This window comes from Equus asinus, chromosome 1 (genome assembly GCF_041296235.1).
Source record: "Equus asinus isolate D_3611 breed Donkey chromosome 1, EquAss-T2T_v2, whole genome shotgun sequence".
Lineage (NCBI taxonomy): Eukaryota > Metazoa > Chordata > Mammalia > Perissodactyla > Equidae > Equus > Equus asinus.
Window position 1 is genome coordinate 98428939 of NC_091790.1, and position 17463 is coordinate 98446401.

General features: G+C 49.5%; 1 protein-coding gene across 8 annotated transcripts in view; it reads left to right on the top strand.

Moving 5' to 3' along the window:
• The window catches only part of TNS3 (tensin 3), a 260333-nt gene that overhangs the window by 58794 nt on the left and 184076 nt on the right, over window positions 1-17463 (top strand). For 7 of the 8 annotated variants that reach the window (XM_044778177.2, XM_070501724.1, XM_070501703.1 and 4 more), the window contains one exon: window positions 6868-6905. The exons of the other annotated variant lie outside the window; for it this stretch is intronic. Coding sequence is in view for 1 of the 7 variants with exons in the window: in XM_014828276.3 (XP_014683762.3) it covers window positions 6868-6905 (38 nt within the window). In the remaining 6 variants the exon portion in view is untranslated. The remainder of the gene's footprint in view (window positions 1-6867; window positions 6906-17463) is intronic. 8 annotated transcript variants of the gene reach the window in all.

The following is a 17463-nucleotide window of genomic DNA, read 5'->3' on the forward strand; positions in this document are numbered from 1 at the left end:
CACACTCTCACTGTGTGACTCCCCAGGCCCACTGTCCTTCGCTGTGCAGAGAAGTGCCCTGGGCCCACGTCCCGTTGGTCTCACAGAAAGCTGAAAAAGTGAGAAGTGAATACTGACTAAGCAGTGGACAGTGAGCACCATATTCCACAGCAAAGAAGCAATACTTCCTAAAATCCCTCTACTGCATAACAAGTATGTAATTGTTCTCAAGAGATGTTAGGCATCTTCTGCTAAGTGTGTTGTCTCCCTGGATAATTTGCTTGGGTGTTGAGGTGGCAAGAGGTGTGTGAACCTGTTGGCAAAATATGACTAGAGGCATAAACCTGTGGAAAATACAGAAGAGAAGGGACCCAAGCTGTATCATGGGGGCGGTTTGGGCATTCATGGGAGGAGAGCTCAGGGTGCCATGAACACAGGGTCGCTTAAGAGTTCTGTGGAGAGAGGTCTGGGGAAGCAGAAAGAACATTCCAGCAACCTGTGAGCCTGGCATTGGATGGAGGATCTGGGCCTTGAGAGTTATTGGGTGCTCAGCACACAGGAGTGCGGGAAATTGTAGTAAAAAAAACCTCACAAGAAGGAGATGTTTAAAGAACAGAGTTGGTGTAATTCCGTGGAATCTTCAGAAACTGCATGGATAACAAGAGTAGAAGTGGCAACGCAAGGTGCGTCGATGGTGCGCCAGCCAGCCCTGTTCTGTACTCTGCACGTGCACTGCATGTTCTGCTCTCCCCTCAACGACCCACTTCACAGGCGAGGAAGCTGAGCTCCAGATAGTGAGGCCCCTGTCCTCCCGTTTGGAGGATGTGTTAATGATTTCAGCAGGAATAAACTGGACAAGGGAATGAAAGGAAATGGGTACCAAGGCAAGTGGGTTTTTTTTAAACCAAAGGGACATATTTGCCTTTAGGGTTAATGAGATTCTTTTCATGTAAGGAAGTGAAAATAAGGAGATGCTAAGGAAATTGTAATGAACATATTGTATAATGCATACATTTACTCCGTCTAAATTTAAAACCATCAGTAATGGTTTTAGGAGGCAGAATCACGAGCTTAGAATAACTGCCTAGTGCTGGGCCCAGAAATGGTGAGAGGTACATGTCTGAGTTTCAGTTCGGAATGGGGCACAGAGTCTCTTTGTTTTAGAACCTGCACAAGATTGTGCTCCTTAGACAGACTGCTAGATTTTTTAAAAATGATTTTTTGTTAACTCTGAGTAATTCAAGACTGTTCCTATGATTAAAAGTTGCCTAGGTTTATAAAAGTCCAGTATTTAAAACAAAATACAATAGAAAACCATGAAGAGTCCACCAAAAAACTGTTAGAACTATTAAATTAATTTGGTAAAGTTGTAGCATACAAAATCAACATACAATATTCAGTTGCATTTCTATACACTAAGAAGGAGCTATCTGAAAGAGAAATCAAGGAAGTAATCTAGCTTTCAATAGCATCAAAAACAATAAAATACTTAGGAGTAAATTTAACCAGCAAGGTGAAAGACCTATACGCTGAAAACTATAAGATGTTGATGAAGGAAATTGAAGGCCACACAAATAAATGGAAAGATATCCTGTGTTCTTGGATTGGAAGGATTAATATTGTGAAAATGTCCATACTGTGCAAAGTGATTTACAGATTCAGTGCAATCTCTATCAAAATTCTAATGGCATTTTTCACAGAAATAGAAAAATTCCTGAAATTTGTATGGAACCACGAAAGACCCCAAATAGCCAAAGCAATCTGAGAAAGAACAGAACTGGAGGCATCACGCTTCTGATTTCAAACTATATTACAAAGTTGTAGTAATCAAACAGTATGGTACTGACATAAAAACAAATATATAGAGCAATAGAACAGACTAGCAAGCTCAGAAATAAACCTACCCCTATTAGATCAAAGGAGTCAAGAATATATAATGGAGAAAGGACAGTCTCTTCAATAAATGGTGTTGGGAAAACTGGATAACCACATGCAAAAGAATGAACCTGGGCCACTATGTTATACTCTACACAAAAATGAACTCAAATTGGATTAAAGACTTAACTGTAAGATCTGAAACCATAAAACTCCTAGAAGAAACATAGGTGGTAAGCTCCTTGACGTAGGTCTTGGTGATGACTTTTTGGATTTGACACAAAAACCAAAGGCAAAAATCAATAAGTGGGACTACATCAAACTAAAAAGCTTCTGCACAGCAAAGGAAACCATCAACAAAATGAAAAGGCAGTCTACAGAATGGGAGATATTTGCAAATCATATATCTGAGAAAGGATTAATATCCAAAATATATAGAGAACTGAATAGCAAAGAATCCCTAACAATCCAATTAAAAATGGGCAGAGGAACTAAATAGACACTTTTCCAAAGAAGACCTACAAATGACCGACAGGTACATGAAAGGGTGTCAACATCCCTACTCATCAGGGAAATGCAAATCAAAACTACAATGAGAGATCACCTCAGGCCTGTTGGAATGGCTGTCATCAAAAAGACAAGAGTTAGCAAGTTTGTGAGGATGTGGAGAAAAGGGAACCCTTGTGCACTGTTGGTAGAAATGTAAATTGTTGAAGCCACTATGGAAACCAGAGGTTTCTCAAAAGATTAAAAATAGAACTGCCATATGATTCAGCAATTCCACTTCTGAGTATATACCCAAAGAAATAAAATGACAATGTCGAGGAGCTGTCTGCACCCCCATGTTCATTGCAGCATTATTTACAATAGCCAAGCTATGGAAGCGACCTAAGTGTCTGTTGATTGATGAATGGATAAAGAATATGTGGAATTTATATACAATGGAATATTATTCAGTCATAAAAAAGAATGAAATCTTGCCATTTGTGACAACATGGATGGGCCTTGAGGGCATTATGCTAAGTGAAATAAGTCAGAGAAAGACAACTACAGTATGATTTCACTTATATATGGAAGACAAAATACCAAAATCAAACTTATAGAAAGAGTAGAAGGATGGTTTCCAGAGGCGGGGGCTGGGGAAATAGGGAGATGTCGGTCAATAGTGCAAACTTCTGGTTGTAAGACGAGTAAGTTCTGGGCATCTCCTGTACAGCATAGTGACCATAGTTAACAACATTCTATTGTATACTTGAAAGTTGCTAAGAGAGTACATCTTAAGCGTTCTCACCACACACATACAAAATGGTAACTGTGTGAGGTGATGGAGGTGTTAATTAACTTGATTGTGGTAAATATTTCACAGTGTATACATCTATCAAATCATCATGTTGTATGCTTTAAATATATACAATTTTGTTTGTCTATTATACCTCAGTAAAGTGAAAGAAAACAACAACGAAGAATGAGCTGCCAGTGTTGGCTTCTGAGAGAGCAGTAGATGAGAGAGGCTGATGGTCAGAGTAAACGTGTACGTTTTGTCCTTTTGGGCCTGCGTGGTTTGGGGATGCATTTTTGGGGGGAAAGTTCTGGTGCTTTCTGTGGCCTCCCTTCTCCCTGGGACTGCACTACACAGAGAGGTGGTCAGGTAAGGAGGTCCCCCGCTGTGTGCAGCCCTGCTGGACACCGGCTTCTGAAGGCACACCGAGAACAGGCAAGGGTTGGTACACAGCTGCCTGGGGAGTGACGCCTCAGGTCTCACCCCAGTCCCCAGTTGCCCCTCGGTCAATAGGCAGAAGATCGGTAGCTCCTTCATGGGGCACAGTCAAAATTTGGCAATGCCTGTGCAACGAAAGCTTGTCATAGTGCCGTCTGTGCACGGGTGGGTGCTCAGCCTGTTAGCTGCCGTCCCTCCTGTTTGTGTTGCTATTCTCAGAAGCTGTTGACACACAGTGAATGAGGCTGACCCTGGATGAGCTTGGCCCAGTCAGGAGAGGTGGACACACTGAGATTACTTTGAAACGACAAGCCACTGGAGGAGTGCTGGAGAGAAGAAGGTGCCCAAGGGGCTTCTGGAACACTTTTGGGTGCTTAGCCCTGCCTGTGAGGGGCAGGCAGAGAGAGGGAGGGCTTCCTGGTGGAGGAGGCATCTCCTGCCTTCGGTCTTGAAGAAAGAACAAAGTCTGCTTGACACAGGCTGTGTGGAAAATTCTGGGCAGACAGCAGAGCAGGGAGGTGCCTGAGGATGGTGTGAGTGAGCACTGGAGTCAGGGAGGAGAGGCTGGGGTTGCTGTTGGCATCGGCCACGGAGGACTTCAGATCGGTGCTCAGGAGCCTGCACTTTCTCCTTTAGGTGAAAGGATTGGACAGTGAGTCTGAACACTGTTCACTTCAGTGTTTATAATGTGTTTTATAATGTGTTTATAATGTGGCAGGTGCGGCTGGATGAGAAGCTGGGGCCTGGGGCAGAGAGGGGCTGGAATCCCAGCCTGCATAGGCCACAGCTTGGCCCCATCACTCTCCCTGATGGGCTTGTTGTGAAGAGCGATTGCAGTAACACACGGGAAAGCATCTTGCACAGTGCCAGGCGCCTCTCCCACAGGTTGACAGCTGAGTTGCTATTCTGAGGAAAAACCAAGGGACCAGCCCTGTTGATGGCAATTGGGTGGAAAGTCCATAAAACTTTGAGGGTCACCTGCCTGCATACCGGAAACAGGGGGTCCATCTCTCGGGATCTCTGCCTTAGTGCTTGGGTGCTTGATGTAATTTCACGTTAGTTAACCTTTGTGAATGTATTGATTTTGCCCTGCAGTGGCCCATGGCTCTCTTGTGGCCAAGTTGGCCATCTACTATGACTGTCACACCATGGTCACCATGCTTCCACTGACCCTTTTGGGTTGTGTTGGCCCATTGTATTAATTAGTTGCTGCTGCATAACAAATTACCCCAAAAAGTTAACCTGATGTTAGCATCTGTTACTTCTCCGTGTTTCTTTGCATCAGGAATTTGGGAGTTATGTGGCTGGGCAATGCTGGCTCAGGGTCTCTTCAGAGGCTGTGTAATCTGAAGGCTTGACTGGGGCTGGACCGTTTCTGAGGTGGCTCCCTCCCGTGGCTGGCGAGGTGGTGCTGGCTGTTGGCGGGAGGCCTCAGTTCCTCCCACGTGGGCCTCTCCATAGGGCTGCTTCGGTGCCCTCATGACATTGCCCCTGGCTCTCCTCAGAAGAGTTGATCCTGGAGACCAGGGCAGAAGTCACAAGCACTGCCATCCGTCGCACTGCCTCATCACACAGACCAGCTTGGCGTCACTGTGGGAGCAGACTTCACATGGGCACAGGTACTTTAGGGTCACTGAGGCCATCTTGGGGGTTGACCCCCGTGGGAGGTTGTGCTCCCGTGCCAGGCTGACAAGTGGCCTGCCTGTTCGATGCAGTGTGTAGGCAGAGCGTCCTGTGGGTCCAGGGGGTCCTTCACCTGCATTTCTGCTCCTTCTCACTTACGCAAAGGCCAAGGGCCTCCCACTGTCCCTCCTCTTTGTCTCTGTCCTTGCTGCTGGCCTCCGGCTCCTGGCTGTTCTCCTGTCTGGGATTTTGATCTGGTGTGGAAGCCCCTTTAATTCCAATGGCAAGTGTATCTTGCTTAGGAAATCACTCATCACTTTTGCAGGGCACCCATTAGAAGGTGTGGAATAAATGTTTGTGATCGCAAACCTCAGAGGCATGGAAAGACAATTTAAGAAATAGATCTTGCAAAGATAATAACCCTGGCTGCTCGCCGCTCGAGTTCCAGTAACCGCCAGCCGCTGGCCTAGTTACTCTGTCTATTTTATCCTCATTCACTCCTCTCGGACCTTAATGAGTTCGGTATTTCTGTGCTCAGCTCATAGAAAGGAGGGGGACGTGGTGGGGGCTGAAATGTTTGAGCCTTAAAGTGCCGAGCCAGAGTATGGGGCCTGTCTCCTGGCCTCCAAGGTCTTGTTCTTCCAGGGTCCCCACACACTTCCAGATGTCATCGTTTCAAAGCAGGGTCCCTTGAATGGTTCCATTTTGGCATTGCAATAACCCTGCGAGAGGAAAGAGAGGCCCAGAGAGGTCGCTGGCCCTGCCCAGGACAGCCCAGCTGGACAGGGCCAGGAAACCCCCAGGCACATGCCCCCCACCCAGGTCCTTGTCCCACATCTCACCACTGCTCCCAGGGGTTCACCAAGGATGGGGGAGGTGAGGGAGTGTACCAGAAGAAGCTACTTGGAGCCCACACGGGAACCTGCGATGGGGTTATTCATTCCTCAGTCTCCTTGTCCTGCCCTCTCTGCCTGGAAATGTTGGTGGGGCAGGGCTGCACCCCCAGACACCGTGGGGTGGGAGCAGCTTTCATGTCTTGTCAGCACAGCTGCAGCCTCTGGAGGGCGGGCCTGTGAAATCCGCATTGGTTCCGGCTCTAAATCTGCATTGTTGGGGCCTCCGAACCGACACATGCCACTCTCAGGACACACAATAGCCCGGTTGAAGGATTCCCCCGTAGGAATTTAGACATGGATTTATTCTGACAGTCAGTTCTTAGTTGTCGGAAGTGGAAGGAACGTGGAACTCAAATATGCGACTTTCTCGCTAATTTAAAGGCGCCAGTCCTGATTCTTATGGGCATTTTCCAGTTTCTCTTCTTTCCTCAGGGAGAGGCTATAATTTCCAGGCAAACATTACTGCTTTTTACTGCTCAGATTCACCGCCTTTCTTCTTCAGATTTGGCTGCACGCACCCCTGGAAAAGCCAGCCTGTTTGGAACTGCTCCCGAGAATTCCCCGTCTGCGCATCTGAGCCCTTGCTAACAGTGCAGTCGTAGCTGGGTTCTTGCACACCATGTCCACCCCACGCTCTGTTGAAACTCAGCATTGCGTCACAGGGGACAAACCTCCCTCACTCCGGATCTCTTCAAGACTTGAGACAGTTGGGAGATGTAAAAACTTTCGCTGCAGAGACCGTTCAACACACACACATTCTTTCTCTTTCTTTTCCAGCCTGCAAGTATTCGTGCCACAAGAAATGTGAAGCCAAGGTAAGCCTCGCGTTGCTTTCCCATGGGGCTTTTTATGGCCGAATTGGCCTTCGTTGAATGATGTGCATGGAAGGGGGACTGCTTTGGACCGTGGCCACTGAAATGAAACTCTTAAGAAACAGCTATTAGATGCTTTCCGATAGGGTGTATACTTTTCATCTCAGGAATAAACTGAAGAGCTATGAAATCCATGGTTTTAATTATAGAAAATAACTCTGAAGAATTTGGTTTCACCTAAGAATTCAGTAATTTTGTCCTGGCTGTGTCACAGCCCTGTCTCTGTAACAAATGATCCCTTCTTTCTCATTACACGGACAAGCTGCTTTCCAGGGCGGAGAGGGGGCAGGAAGAGGGTGCAGGGCATGCGCCTGGCCTTGAGGATTTTCTGGCTTCTTCGGAGAGTAGTTGTTTGTGGATTGGTTGGGGTTTTCAGGCTGTTGGGGGAGCCTGGGATGGTTGTCCGGCATTTGAACATCCCCTGGAGGGGTTAATTTGCTGAGTGGCCCCATGAAGCACTGGAGGCCCGGGGTGCTTGTTTGGGTTTGGGACTTTGATTGGGGCAAATCGAGGAGGCCTAGAAATGGCATGTGGGAAGCTGAGGCATCGAAAGGATGGGGCCCTGGTTTTCCACCTGGATCACTGTGTCTGCACGTCTCACATTTTTCAGGCGTGATGTTGGTCGGAAGTGGAGCCAGAGCACACGTATCAGCCCTGTGGAGTGGCTGACCCCGTCTTTGTGGGAGCCCAGCAGATGTCCTGCTGGCCGCCCCCGTGGCCGGAGCTCCAGGGAGATGGGATTTTAGAGAGTCTTGGGATTTGTTGCTGCTGTGGACATCGGGGGTCACTAGTTCCTGAGAATTTCCGAGGGGCCTTTGGGCTCTGATTGGAAGGAGCGGGCTGGAAGAGGGCTTCATGCTGTGAGCTGGCTTCTCGTTGGTGTGTCTACCTGGGAGGACTGGGGCTCTGGTGTCCTTCACTCCCCACCGCACGTGTGTGTGCACGCACACACTTCACACTCATACACACAGCATGCATGCACACACATGCATACACACGTGCACATGCACACAATGCACACTCCCACATGCACGCACATACAGGTGCATACACTCACACGTGTATACACACAGACATGCACACACACACTTGGAAGAACTACAGGCGAGTCCAGCCCTATTTTTTTTTTAAGAGAGAGATTAAATGACATTTCTTTTTAAACTTTTCATGATGGAGAATTTGGGACACATGCAGAAGTAGAGAGGCTAGTACAGAGCTCTGTGCAACACTGTTACTCAGGCCTGCAACCCATCCTGTCCTCTCCAGACCCCCTCCTCTGCCTCTTCCGAGAAGTCACACGATATGTGTTTTGAGCCGGATCAGGAAAGACGCCCGCCCATGGTGGGGTTTCGGGGCACTTCTGCTGTCACTCTCGGTCTCACTCTGGAGAAGGCTTCCCCTTTCCTGCAGGGCCCGGAGTCCCGCCCTCACGCTCATGGAGCGGCTGATTTCCCAGCCTGGTTTATTTTAGGTCTGCTTTGCCCACATGTATCCTCTTCTCTCGCGTGTCCCAGGTACTGTTGATGGAAATGAGTGTGCGGAGCAGAGATGCCCGTATGCAGTGGAGAGTGGGGAAAATACCACCTGGGAGAATATTCCTGATTTCACAGAGGGTTTTTCCCCATCCCCCTCATGAGGATTTAGGTGTCCTCCACCTCCGAGGGTCTCGGTTATAGTGAGCCTCGTCCTGCGTAGCTTCTGTCTCGTCACCACAGTGGGACAGATGGGGAGAACCATGCCCAGAGGCACTGCCTGTCCTGTGTCATTCCTCCACGTGTGTGCATGTGTGTGCACGTGAGTGTGTATGCGTATGTTTGTGTATGTCTGGGTGTGTGTTGTGGGAGTGTGTGTGAGTATGCGCCTCCCCCTGTGACAGTGGCCATTCCTGACCTGCAGCTGCTGTGGGCACCATTTCTTCAGGGGGCCCAGTGCCAACTACTTAGGGAATTCAATTCTTTGGTTGAAAGAACATTCCAAAAGTCTTAGCTATCACTGATTATGGCATTTCTAACTGCAGTAATTGGCAGTTTGCTGAGAGGTAGATGAGCTTTTACTTTTGTTAGATCGTGGTCGGGGGAAATGTATCCATATTCATTTTTTTCACTGATGCAGCTTTGAATGGCAAGAGAGAGTGCCACCGGCAATAACAAAGACCCTTCTTATTCCAAGGCTGTTGTGGATACGAGGGCCCTAAGTTCTCAGCTGCCCCTGGAGATGAGCAGGGGGTGGCTCAGTGTCCCAGGAGCTGGGATGTGGTTCTCCTTGACAATTTGGGTCCTTGGTTACCGCATGTGTTATGTAACCGTGCGGGCTCCCTAAATGCAGGCGTGCCCTGATTTCCTGGGAGACAGTGAAGCTTTGGCGGAGGACACAGGCTTTGGCCTAATGTGCGGCCCTGTCTGGCCACTTACTGACTCGGGGATGGTATGTGCCGAGGGTCCCCTCTGTGATGGGAGCCCATGTGCCTATGTCTGGAGGTGGGAACACCCAAGGAGTGACGGCAGCCGAGGGTGCAGCACGTGCCCCAGAGCATGTTATTGTGTTAGTGTGGGGTGAAACCCATTGTCATTGTCATTGCCCTAGTGTGCCAGGCCACCGTCACAGAGTCCCACTCAGGCCTAGGATGTCCCCTCCATAGGGTGGATGATGTGGAGAGAGCCATTGGGGCTGAGCCGGGGGCTCAGGCAGGGAAACCTAGTCATGAGCTGGGTTGCTAGAGGCCCTGATGGACCGAGGTCACTCTCTTCCTGGCCATCAGGCAGTGTGTAAGGCTGTGGGTCAGAGGGCACACTGAGGCAGAGACCTGGGCTTTAGTCCCAGCAGGGGCTTCTTGTCTGCTGGAGCAGCTCCAGTTATGCCTAGCCTCAGTTTCTTCGTGTATAAAATGGATGAATAATACTTTTATGATCCAGCTGGAAATGGCTTGCTCTTAGCTGTTAATTTTGGTAATGTTAATTATTAGGCTTTGGGGAAGTCAAATAATTTATGTATAATTACTGGAAAGTCTGGGATTCCAAATATTTTGCTCCCTTGGAGGCTGTGCTTGTTCACTGGAGCCCTTTGAGCTGTTTGGGCATCGTGACTTGACTTTCCTGGCCACTGGTTGATTCATTGGCAAGAGAAGAAAGGAAGTAGGAGAAATAAACTGGTTTTAAGAAGGCAGATGATGGTGAGGAGACACGGGGAGATGGGGTCCCTGGTGGTGCCCCTGAAGTGAGACAAAGGCAGGGTTCTGTTCAGCTTGGGCCAGTGGGCAGGAGCACCATGAAAATGGGAGTCACATCCTTGCTGCTCGAGGCCCCAGGCATTGGTCCCTGCACGTCTGCCCATCCCAATACCTGCCCACAGGTAGAGGCACGTCCAGTTCAGGCTGCTAAGTATTGTCTTGGCTCATCAGAAGGTATATAGACCTCCAGATGATTTTTGGCAAATGTAAGGACCCCACATATGGACCAAACAGTGAGTTGGCGGAGCTGGAACGTGCACACGGTGGTGTGGAGCACCACCTCCTGGAGGGTCCCCGCACCAGCCTGGCCTGAGCCACCTGCCATCTGGCTCAGAAGGTGTTGTAGGACTCCTTTGTTCTTTCCTTGGCCTGCATACCTTGCTGTCAAGGGCCAGCTCTCTTCTTCTTTTACTGGACACACTTTGATCGTTGGAGATAAAGGCTTGGACCTTGGGTGCTGCCCACCTTGGTGAGATGGGAGCCAGCTTTCAGCACAGGAGAGGACTCCCAGGCTCTGCCCAGCCTCTGGCTCCTGCAGGGGCCTCTTCTCCCTTTGTCCTCGTTGTGGCTGTCACGTTGCCTAAGCTGGGAGCTGTCACCTCCACCTCCCACTAGAAGCAGAGCTCTTTCTGATAGACATGCTGCTCCTCTTCCTGAAGAGAGAGCGTAGGAGGCAGACGTCACTACGTGGGGATGTGGAAGGAGCCTCCCAGAAGCCCACCAGCCAGCCTTGATCTGCTAGGGAAGCGCCCGGCCTTCCTACAGCCCTGTGCCCGCTCTGTGCCATTAACAGGCTTGGGCACTGTGAGCATGTGGGCAAGGAATGCATCTGGTTGTGCTCAGTGCCACAGTATTCAAGATGGAGGGGACCACCTTCATGTCCCCATGGGATGTCGGTGGTGGCCTTTATTCATTGGGACCCCTCGGTCCCACTTGTTCACGGAGAACAAATGACCTGAATTTGTTAGTAAAAGGGCAGGACTGAGAAGTTTTCCATAGAAAGCAGCTAGCCCCGTGAGCACAGAACTTGCAAGGGTCTGTGTGTTCGTGACTCCTCAGCTCCCACGTATGCCTCCTGTGGCTTCCAGCAGCGTGGTAACCTCATCTGAAACCTGGAAGGCAATTGCTGTCTGACAGGGTGGTTTTGGGGTGATGTGAGATCACAGATCTAAATATCTAGCCCAGCAGCTGGTTTATATGTGCTCGGAAGTAACAGAAATCAGCCAAATTACTGAGGGATTATCAATAGCCTGCTGAGTGCCTTGCTGTTTTATCGTTTAATTATCACAGCCTCCCTCGGAGGTAATCCTGTTCTTGACCCCGTCTTAAGGTGACAGCTGAGACTTGAGGGGGCCACAGTGCCCGCCTGGTGGACAGGGCCGGGCCCCAGTGCCATGTCCTACCCCAGCCCGAGCTGCAGACGCTGCGCCCTGGCCTCTCTCCTGCTCTCTGTGAATGTTTACACATTCCTCCCTCCCCCTTACTCCCCACTCCTTGCACTAAGGCAGGAGGCAGTTAATTTTTAAACTGGCCAGTTCAACAAACATTTCCTGATTTCCCTCTAGGCCAGGCACTGAGCTGGTGCCCCAAAGTAGTTCCCTAACCACGGGTCCGTTTTGGGCTAGAGAATTCCATTGATCCACCTGTGTTTGACAGACGTGTGTGTGTGTTAATATTGGACAGCTGATTTTTGTTTGTTTTTTAAAATTAATAGGTGTTTTTTAGAGTAGTTTTAGGTTCACAGCAAAATCGAGGGGAAAATACAGAGAATTCACTCTTACATAGAGTCTCTCCCACCGTCAGCATGTGCATGTTACAATCGACCAGCCAGTTTGGATACATTGTTATTAACTGAAGTCCATAGTTTACATTAGGGTTCACTCTTGGTGTTGTGCGTTCTATGGGTTTGGACAAATGTGTAATGATGTGTATCCACTATCCATTATAGTTTCACGCAGTTCACCGCCCTGAAAACCACTGTGCTTCACGGATTCATCCATCACACCCCCAACCCCTGGAAACTACTAATCTTTTTACTGTCTACATAGTTTGGCTTTTCTGGAAGGTCATAGAGTTGGAATCACACAGTATGCAGCCTTTTCAGATTGGCTTCTTTCACTTAGTATTATGCATTTAAGGTTCCATTATGTCTTTTCATGGGCTGAGAGCTCATTTCTTTTTATTGCTGTGTAATATTCCGTTGTCTGGATGTCCACAGTTTTTTTTATCCATCCACCTACTGAAGGACATCTTGGGGTTGCTTCCATGTCTTGTGTTTAACTTCTGTGAGTTGTCGCTGGAGTCAGAAGAGGCGTTAAGCATTTTTTAATTTTGTTCTTCCAAAGGGCGCTTTTCTTTCCTTTTCCATAAGATCCCTTTCCTAGTAGGCTGTCCTCACCAATCTTTTTTTGAGTCACTCCAATGAGAAAAGTCACCTTAACCTCACTTGAGGTACGTTCGTGGCTGTGGCTGTTTTCCTACCAGGAACTGTTATTCTGAGGCTCAGCATCTGGGAAATGGCCCCCCATGTGGCTTCCTGCTGACAGAAGCCACGGCACGGGCTCTGGGTTTTCTCTTAAAGTCCACGTGTATCTGTGTCAGGAAAGGGTGTGCTACTTTATACAAGCAGGGCAGTTTCCTTTGTACAGGAATTAATGTTTTTAAACCCAAAATAATCTGGGCCCCCAACAGGAGCATTGACTGCGGGGTCTTGGAGCTGTCTTGGACTTGAAGGTGGCCAGCAGGATGGAGCCACTGTTAACTGGAGAAGCTTGTCCACTGAATGCCTCTGCCGGCAGCAGTTCTGGCATCTCCTTCCATGGGCACCATTCTGCACACTGTCTTTGGGGGGTCCCACAGGGACCTGCTAAGCGCTGCACAGGCGAGCAGCCACTGTGTCACCGTTTTACACTGGAGGAAAGAGAGGCTTCTGAAGCTGGTGGTGGCCGATGGAGGGTGACAGGACCGTGTGGCTTGTGTAGTTGTGTCATTCTGACTTCATCATTTGCTCTTTAGTGCAGCCTGGGTTTTAGCTATGGTTACGTAGGGTTTACTAGCTCTGTCTGAAAAAAGCCCAGAAGGGAATTATAATCTTCTTTTGAAATAACACATTTATTTTAAATGTCATTTAATTAAAAATCTGTCTTGTTTTCTCTAAATCGCCACTTTTCATTGCATGTTGTGCTGTGGCTGATAAGCAGACCTCCACACATGTCTCACAGGAGGCTGCCCTTCCCCACCGCACTGTTCGGCCGAATGGCTGCTCACCTGTTAGCGGGCTCGTCCATCCGGCTGGAGGCGGGGAGGGCAGCCGGAGAGCCTGGCCCGCCGCAAGGCCAAGTGCACTTTGCTGTTTAGATGGGGACGTTTGAAGTGCCCTTGGAGCCTACTTCGGAGCCGGATGCTTCTCCCTCCAGCACCGGTTCTAACCTGAGGAAGTGGCCTCCCGCAGCCATCCACTCACCATGCGCTGTGTTGTGGGGGCCGCTAGGCCTGGTTGTCACAAATTCTTGGCTAGCCATGTCTCCTGTGAGGGGAGGGGACTGAGCCTGGGTGTTGCTCAAGTTTGTTAGAATTGCTTTTGCAAATGCCGTCAGAGCTGAGACCACATGTTTCTGCGACTCCATTAGTGGTGGCTCTAGGCTTTTGGGGAAGACTTGACTTTTGATAAATCCCACAATCGTCGGCACCAGAATGCTGTGCAGAGCCAGCTCCTGCCTTCAGGACTGGCATCTTCCCTCAAGGCTTGACTCAGACCTGAAGTCAGCTCCAAGAGAGTTTTAGTGTTGTCAGTTTTGTTTTAATTAATGACAGAATTATTGGAATATTTGCATAGTGTCATAAGGTGACTTTTGAAGAGCTGCTGTCATTTAAATGTGTACATTCTGGAAGCTTCCTTCAAAAATAGCTCTTCCTGCACAGTCATATTCAGCCAGTTCATTGTATGGTCCTTTCCAGAGAGACCACGTGAGTGAGGCCTGCATGACCAGTTAGCCAGTACCCTGTGTCCCCCACATCAGCCGGACTCAGGCATGGTTTGAAATATTTTTAGCAAATTAATTCTGGTTTATTATTGGACTCACTTGGTGCAAAGGGGACTTGGTTACATGTGAGATGATCAAATGCAGTCTGTGTGAGTCTTTCCCGAGCCTGAAATACAGCATGGAGGAGGTGGAACTACAATTCAAGCAAGGGGGCTCGCTGAGGCCCCGGAGGGGCAGGTCATGGGCACCTGGCTGCAGGGCTGCAGGAGGACGGTGCCATCTGACCTCACGAGCCAGGCTTTCATGACACAATAAGGGCACCTGGGAATATGAGGCCACTCCGTTCAAAACAGACGACACTCTCAGGATGACAGTCACAAATGTGTGACCATTTGTCCTGGCCCTGTCACGCCCAGCAGGGCAGGAGCCCGGCTGTGGAGGGTGTCCGATGCAGCCTGGGGGAGGGACATCCGGGTTGGGCTGCCCTGGGGCCAGGCTGCATGGGCACATGTTGCTCATGCATAAACAAAAACAAGAAAAAGCACTTGGTGAACATTTTCCTTCTCTCTTGAGTGTTATGACCTGATTCGCCAGTTCATGAACCTCCATAAAAGGTGATTATTTGTTTCCTTGCTCCCGCCCTCTTTTTGGGAGAACAGGTGTAGAAAGTGGAAATTTCCATGCGTAGCTGTCAGAAGCAGCCCCCAAAGCCTGGGATGCACAGCAGAGGTATGAGTTCTGGCTGCCCTGTGGTAGCTGCATGACCTTGGGCCTCGGGCTCTTTCTCCACCAGATAGGAATGAAAATGCCTCGTTCCCACCTGGGGGCTTGGCATGCTTTCTGGGTATGGCAGCAGTGTTCCTTTAACATCACCAGACTGGTCCGCTCCTTGCCCTGCTTCCGTGCTGATGCGGTCTGCTCTGGCGTCCAGCGGCCTGATCTTGGCGGACGCAAGTTTTAGGGACTTTCCTGGTGGTTTTTGGGGGTTGTGCTCCAGCTTTGGCCAGGAGACCACATTCTGGCCGTGAGAGAAGGTTCTGAGCTGGATCTTGTTCTCTGAGGTCACCTCCCTACTGCCCATTCCATCCATCTTCCAGGCCCCGCATTCGGGCTGGGAGTGGTGATCAGAGCCCTACTCTGACTTCATTGTCCCCTTCTTCCCCTGTCAGGGAGGACATGCAGGTGGGCTTGGGGGACCCCTGTAGGCTTCGTCCTCAGGGCGGTGGCCTTGGGCCTGTTCCCACTGTACCTGCAGACACTCTGTGCCTTGTGGCAGCTCACCCAGGGCACAGGTGTCCGGGGACAGCCATGCCACTGGTCAGAGCCCCTTGAGGACACAGGGCCAGCACTGAGGTCAGGACCATGAATGTGGCGTACCCACCTTTCTGGTGACCACTGGTGTGCATCTGGGAGTGTTTCATGGGGTCTGTGTGGGCATCTTTGTGCCTCTCATTTGAAATTTCTTGTTGTACATGGAGAAGAACATGTCTAATCTAGTTGCTGGTTTTATTTTTGGGTGGCTGCTTCTGGAACATAGATTTTTTGGTATTGAAAACCCTATTTCTCTTTCTTTCAGCTACATTATTAGCCACAGGATGAAAACAGTTAACTAATCATTCGAGTTCCCACCTCCAAATTTTAGTTTGTAAAATTAAACTCCAGTTTACCTTGTGCTTTGTTTTTTCTCTTGTAAAGCTATTTATTTTGAGCAGGAATTCAGGAAGTGCCTGCCTCCCCTTTGCCTTCAGGCACAGAAATAGCTCATGGGTGCCCTTTCCCCGCCTCCCAGGAGCCCCCACACAGTTCTTTTTTGTGTGTTTCTAGGCGTTTTTGACTCTGGCCTTCTCAGGCACCGTGTGTCTCTCCGCGCCATTCACTCCTCATTCCCCCCGGGAACTTTCCTGACCCGGCAGGGGTCCCTTCTGTGCACGAGAATCCAGCCTCTTAGCCTCCCCTGCCCCTGCTCGGACCATCTTTATGATAATAAATTCATAACTGCTGCTTTTCTGGAGGGTGGGGGAGGACAGAGTGTCTGAATGACTAAAACTGGCTATGAAGTCAGAAATTCTGATAGACTGAAATTCTGATAGAATCAGAAGTCTGATTCTGGAGTCTATCTAAAACATTTTTGTCCTTTCACAGACTTCTTTACTTTGAAAAAGCATTTTGCGGGGAGTTGACTGGCCTCGAGGCCCCTTGGAAAGCTTCGTGCTGCCCAGCGAGCGTGGGGACCTCATTCCTGTGGGGGACAGGACAGCGGGAAGGAGCTCATGGGCATTTTAAGGTGGACCCTCTGGACCTGCGTCCCGGTGGATGGGGAGGGGGCTGCAGGCACTGCTCAGGCTTTCAGTCGCGGATTCTGGGTGGAGAGTGACGCTGTCAGCAGGAGTTTGTAAACGTGGATGGAAGTTCAGCTTCATTCAGGGTGAACCGGTGTGAGTTTAGTGGCTATGTTTGTGTGGACAGTTGGAGTGAGCTAGCTGACCATATGCAGCCTAATGCTAAATTAAAAAAATTTTTAAGATTTGATGATAAGTTGTGCACTATTAAAATTTCTCATTTCCTTCCCTTGTCAGCCCTTCCCTGAATCAAAGGAGAGTTGGTGGAAACAAAAGTATTCATTGTACTCTTTTTAGACACTTTCAACAAAATGATTTTGGGGAAATTCTCTCAGTATCCTCCTTGTGGAATGTACCATTTTTGTTCTTAAATAACTGTTGTTTATGTTTGTGCCTTTTCTTTCTCTTTGTAACCAGAGGGAGGTGTTAAAAAAGTCATGAGGGGCTCACATCATATCTAATCCTGCTCATAAAGAGAAACAAAAGTGCACGCTTCACTGGCACAGCTCATTGTCCCGTTTCTGCTGGCTCCGTTCACCTGGCCACAGAGCTGCTCCTGTTGAGCCTGGTCTGGTTGAGGGGTAAAGCCTGAGGGAGACCGTTCTTACGCCGCGTCTCCTGGTCTGCAGAGATGTCCTTCCCACACTGTTGTCTGTGTAAAGTGTGAGAGGAGGAAGGGGCTTGGTTGGGGGGGGGGGAGTTTGATGGGGAGAGGACGGTGGAGTCTGGTGGGAGGAGGAGGGGAACTTGGTGGGGGAGAGAGAGAAGGGGCTTGGTGGGGGGACAGGAGGAGGGGGCTTGGTGGGGAGAGGGTAGGGCTTGGTGGGGGGACAGGAGGAGGGGGCTTGGTGGGGAGAGGGTAGGGCTTGGTGGGGGGACAGGAGGTGGGGGCTTGGTGGGGACAGGGTAGGGCTTGGTGGGGGGACAGGAGGTGGGGGCTTGGTGCTCCTTGG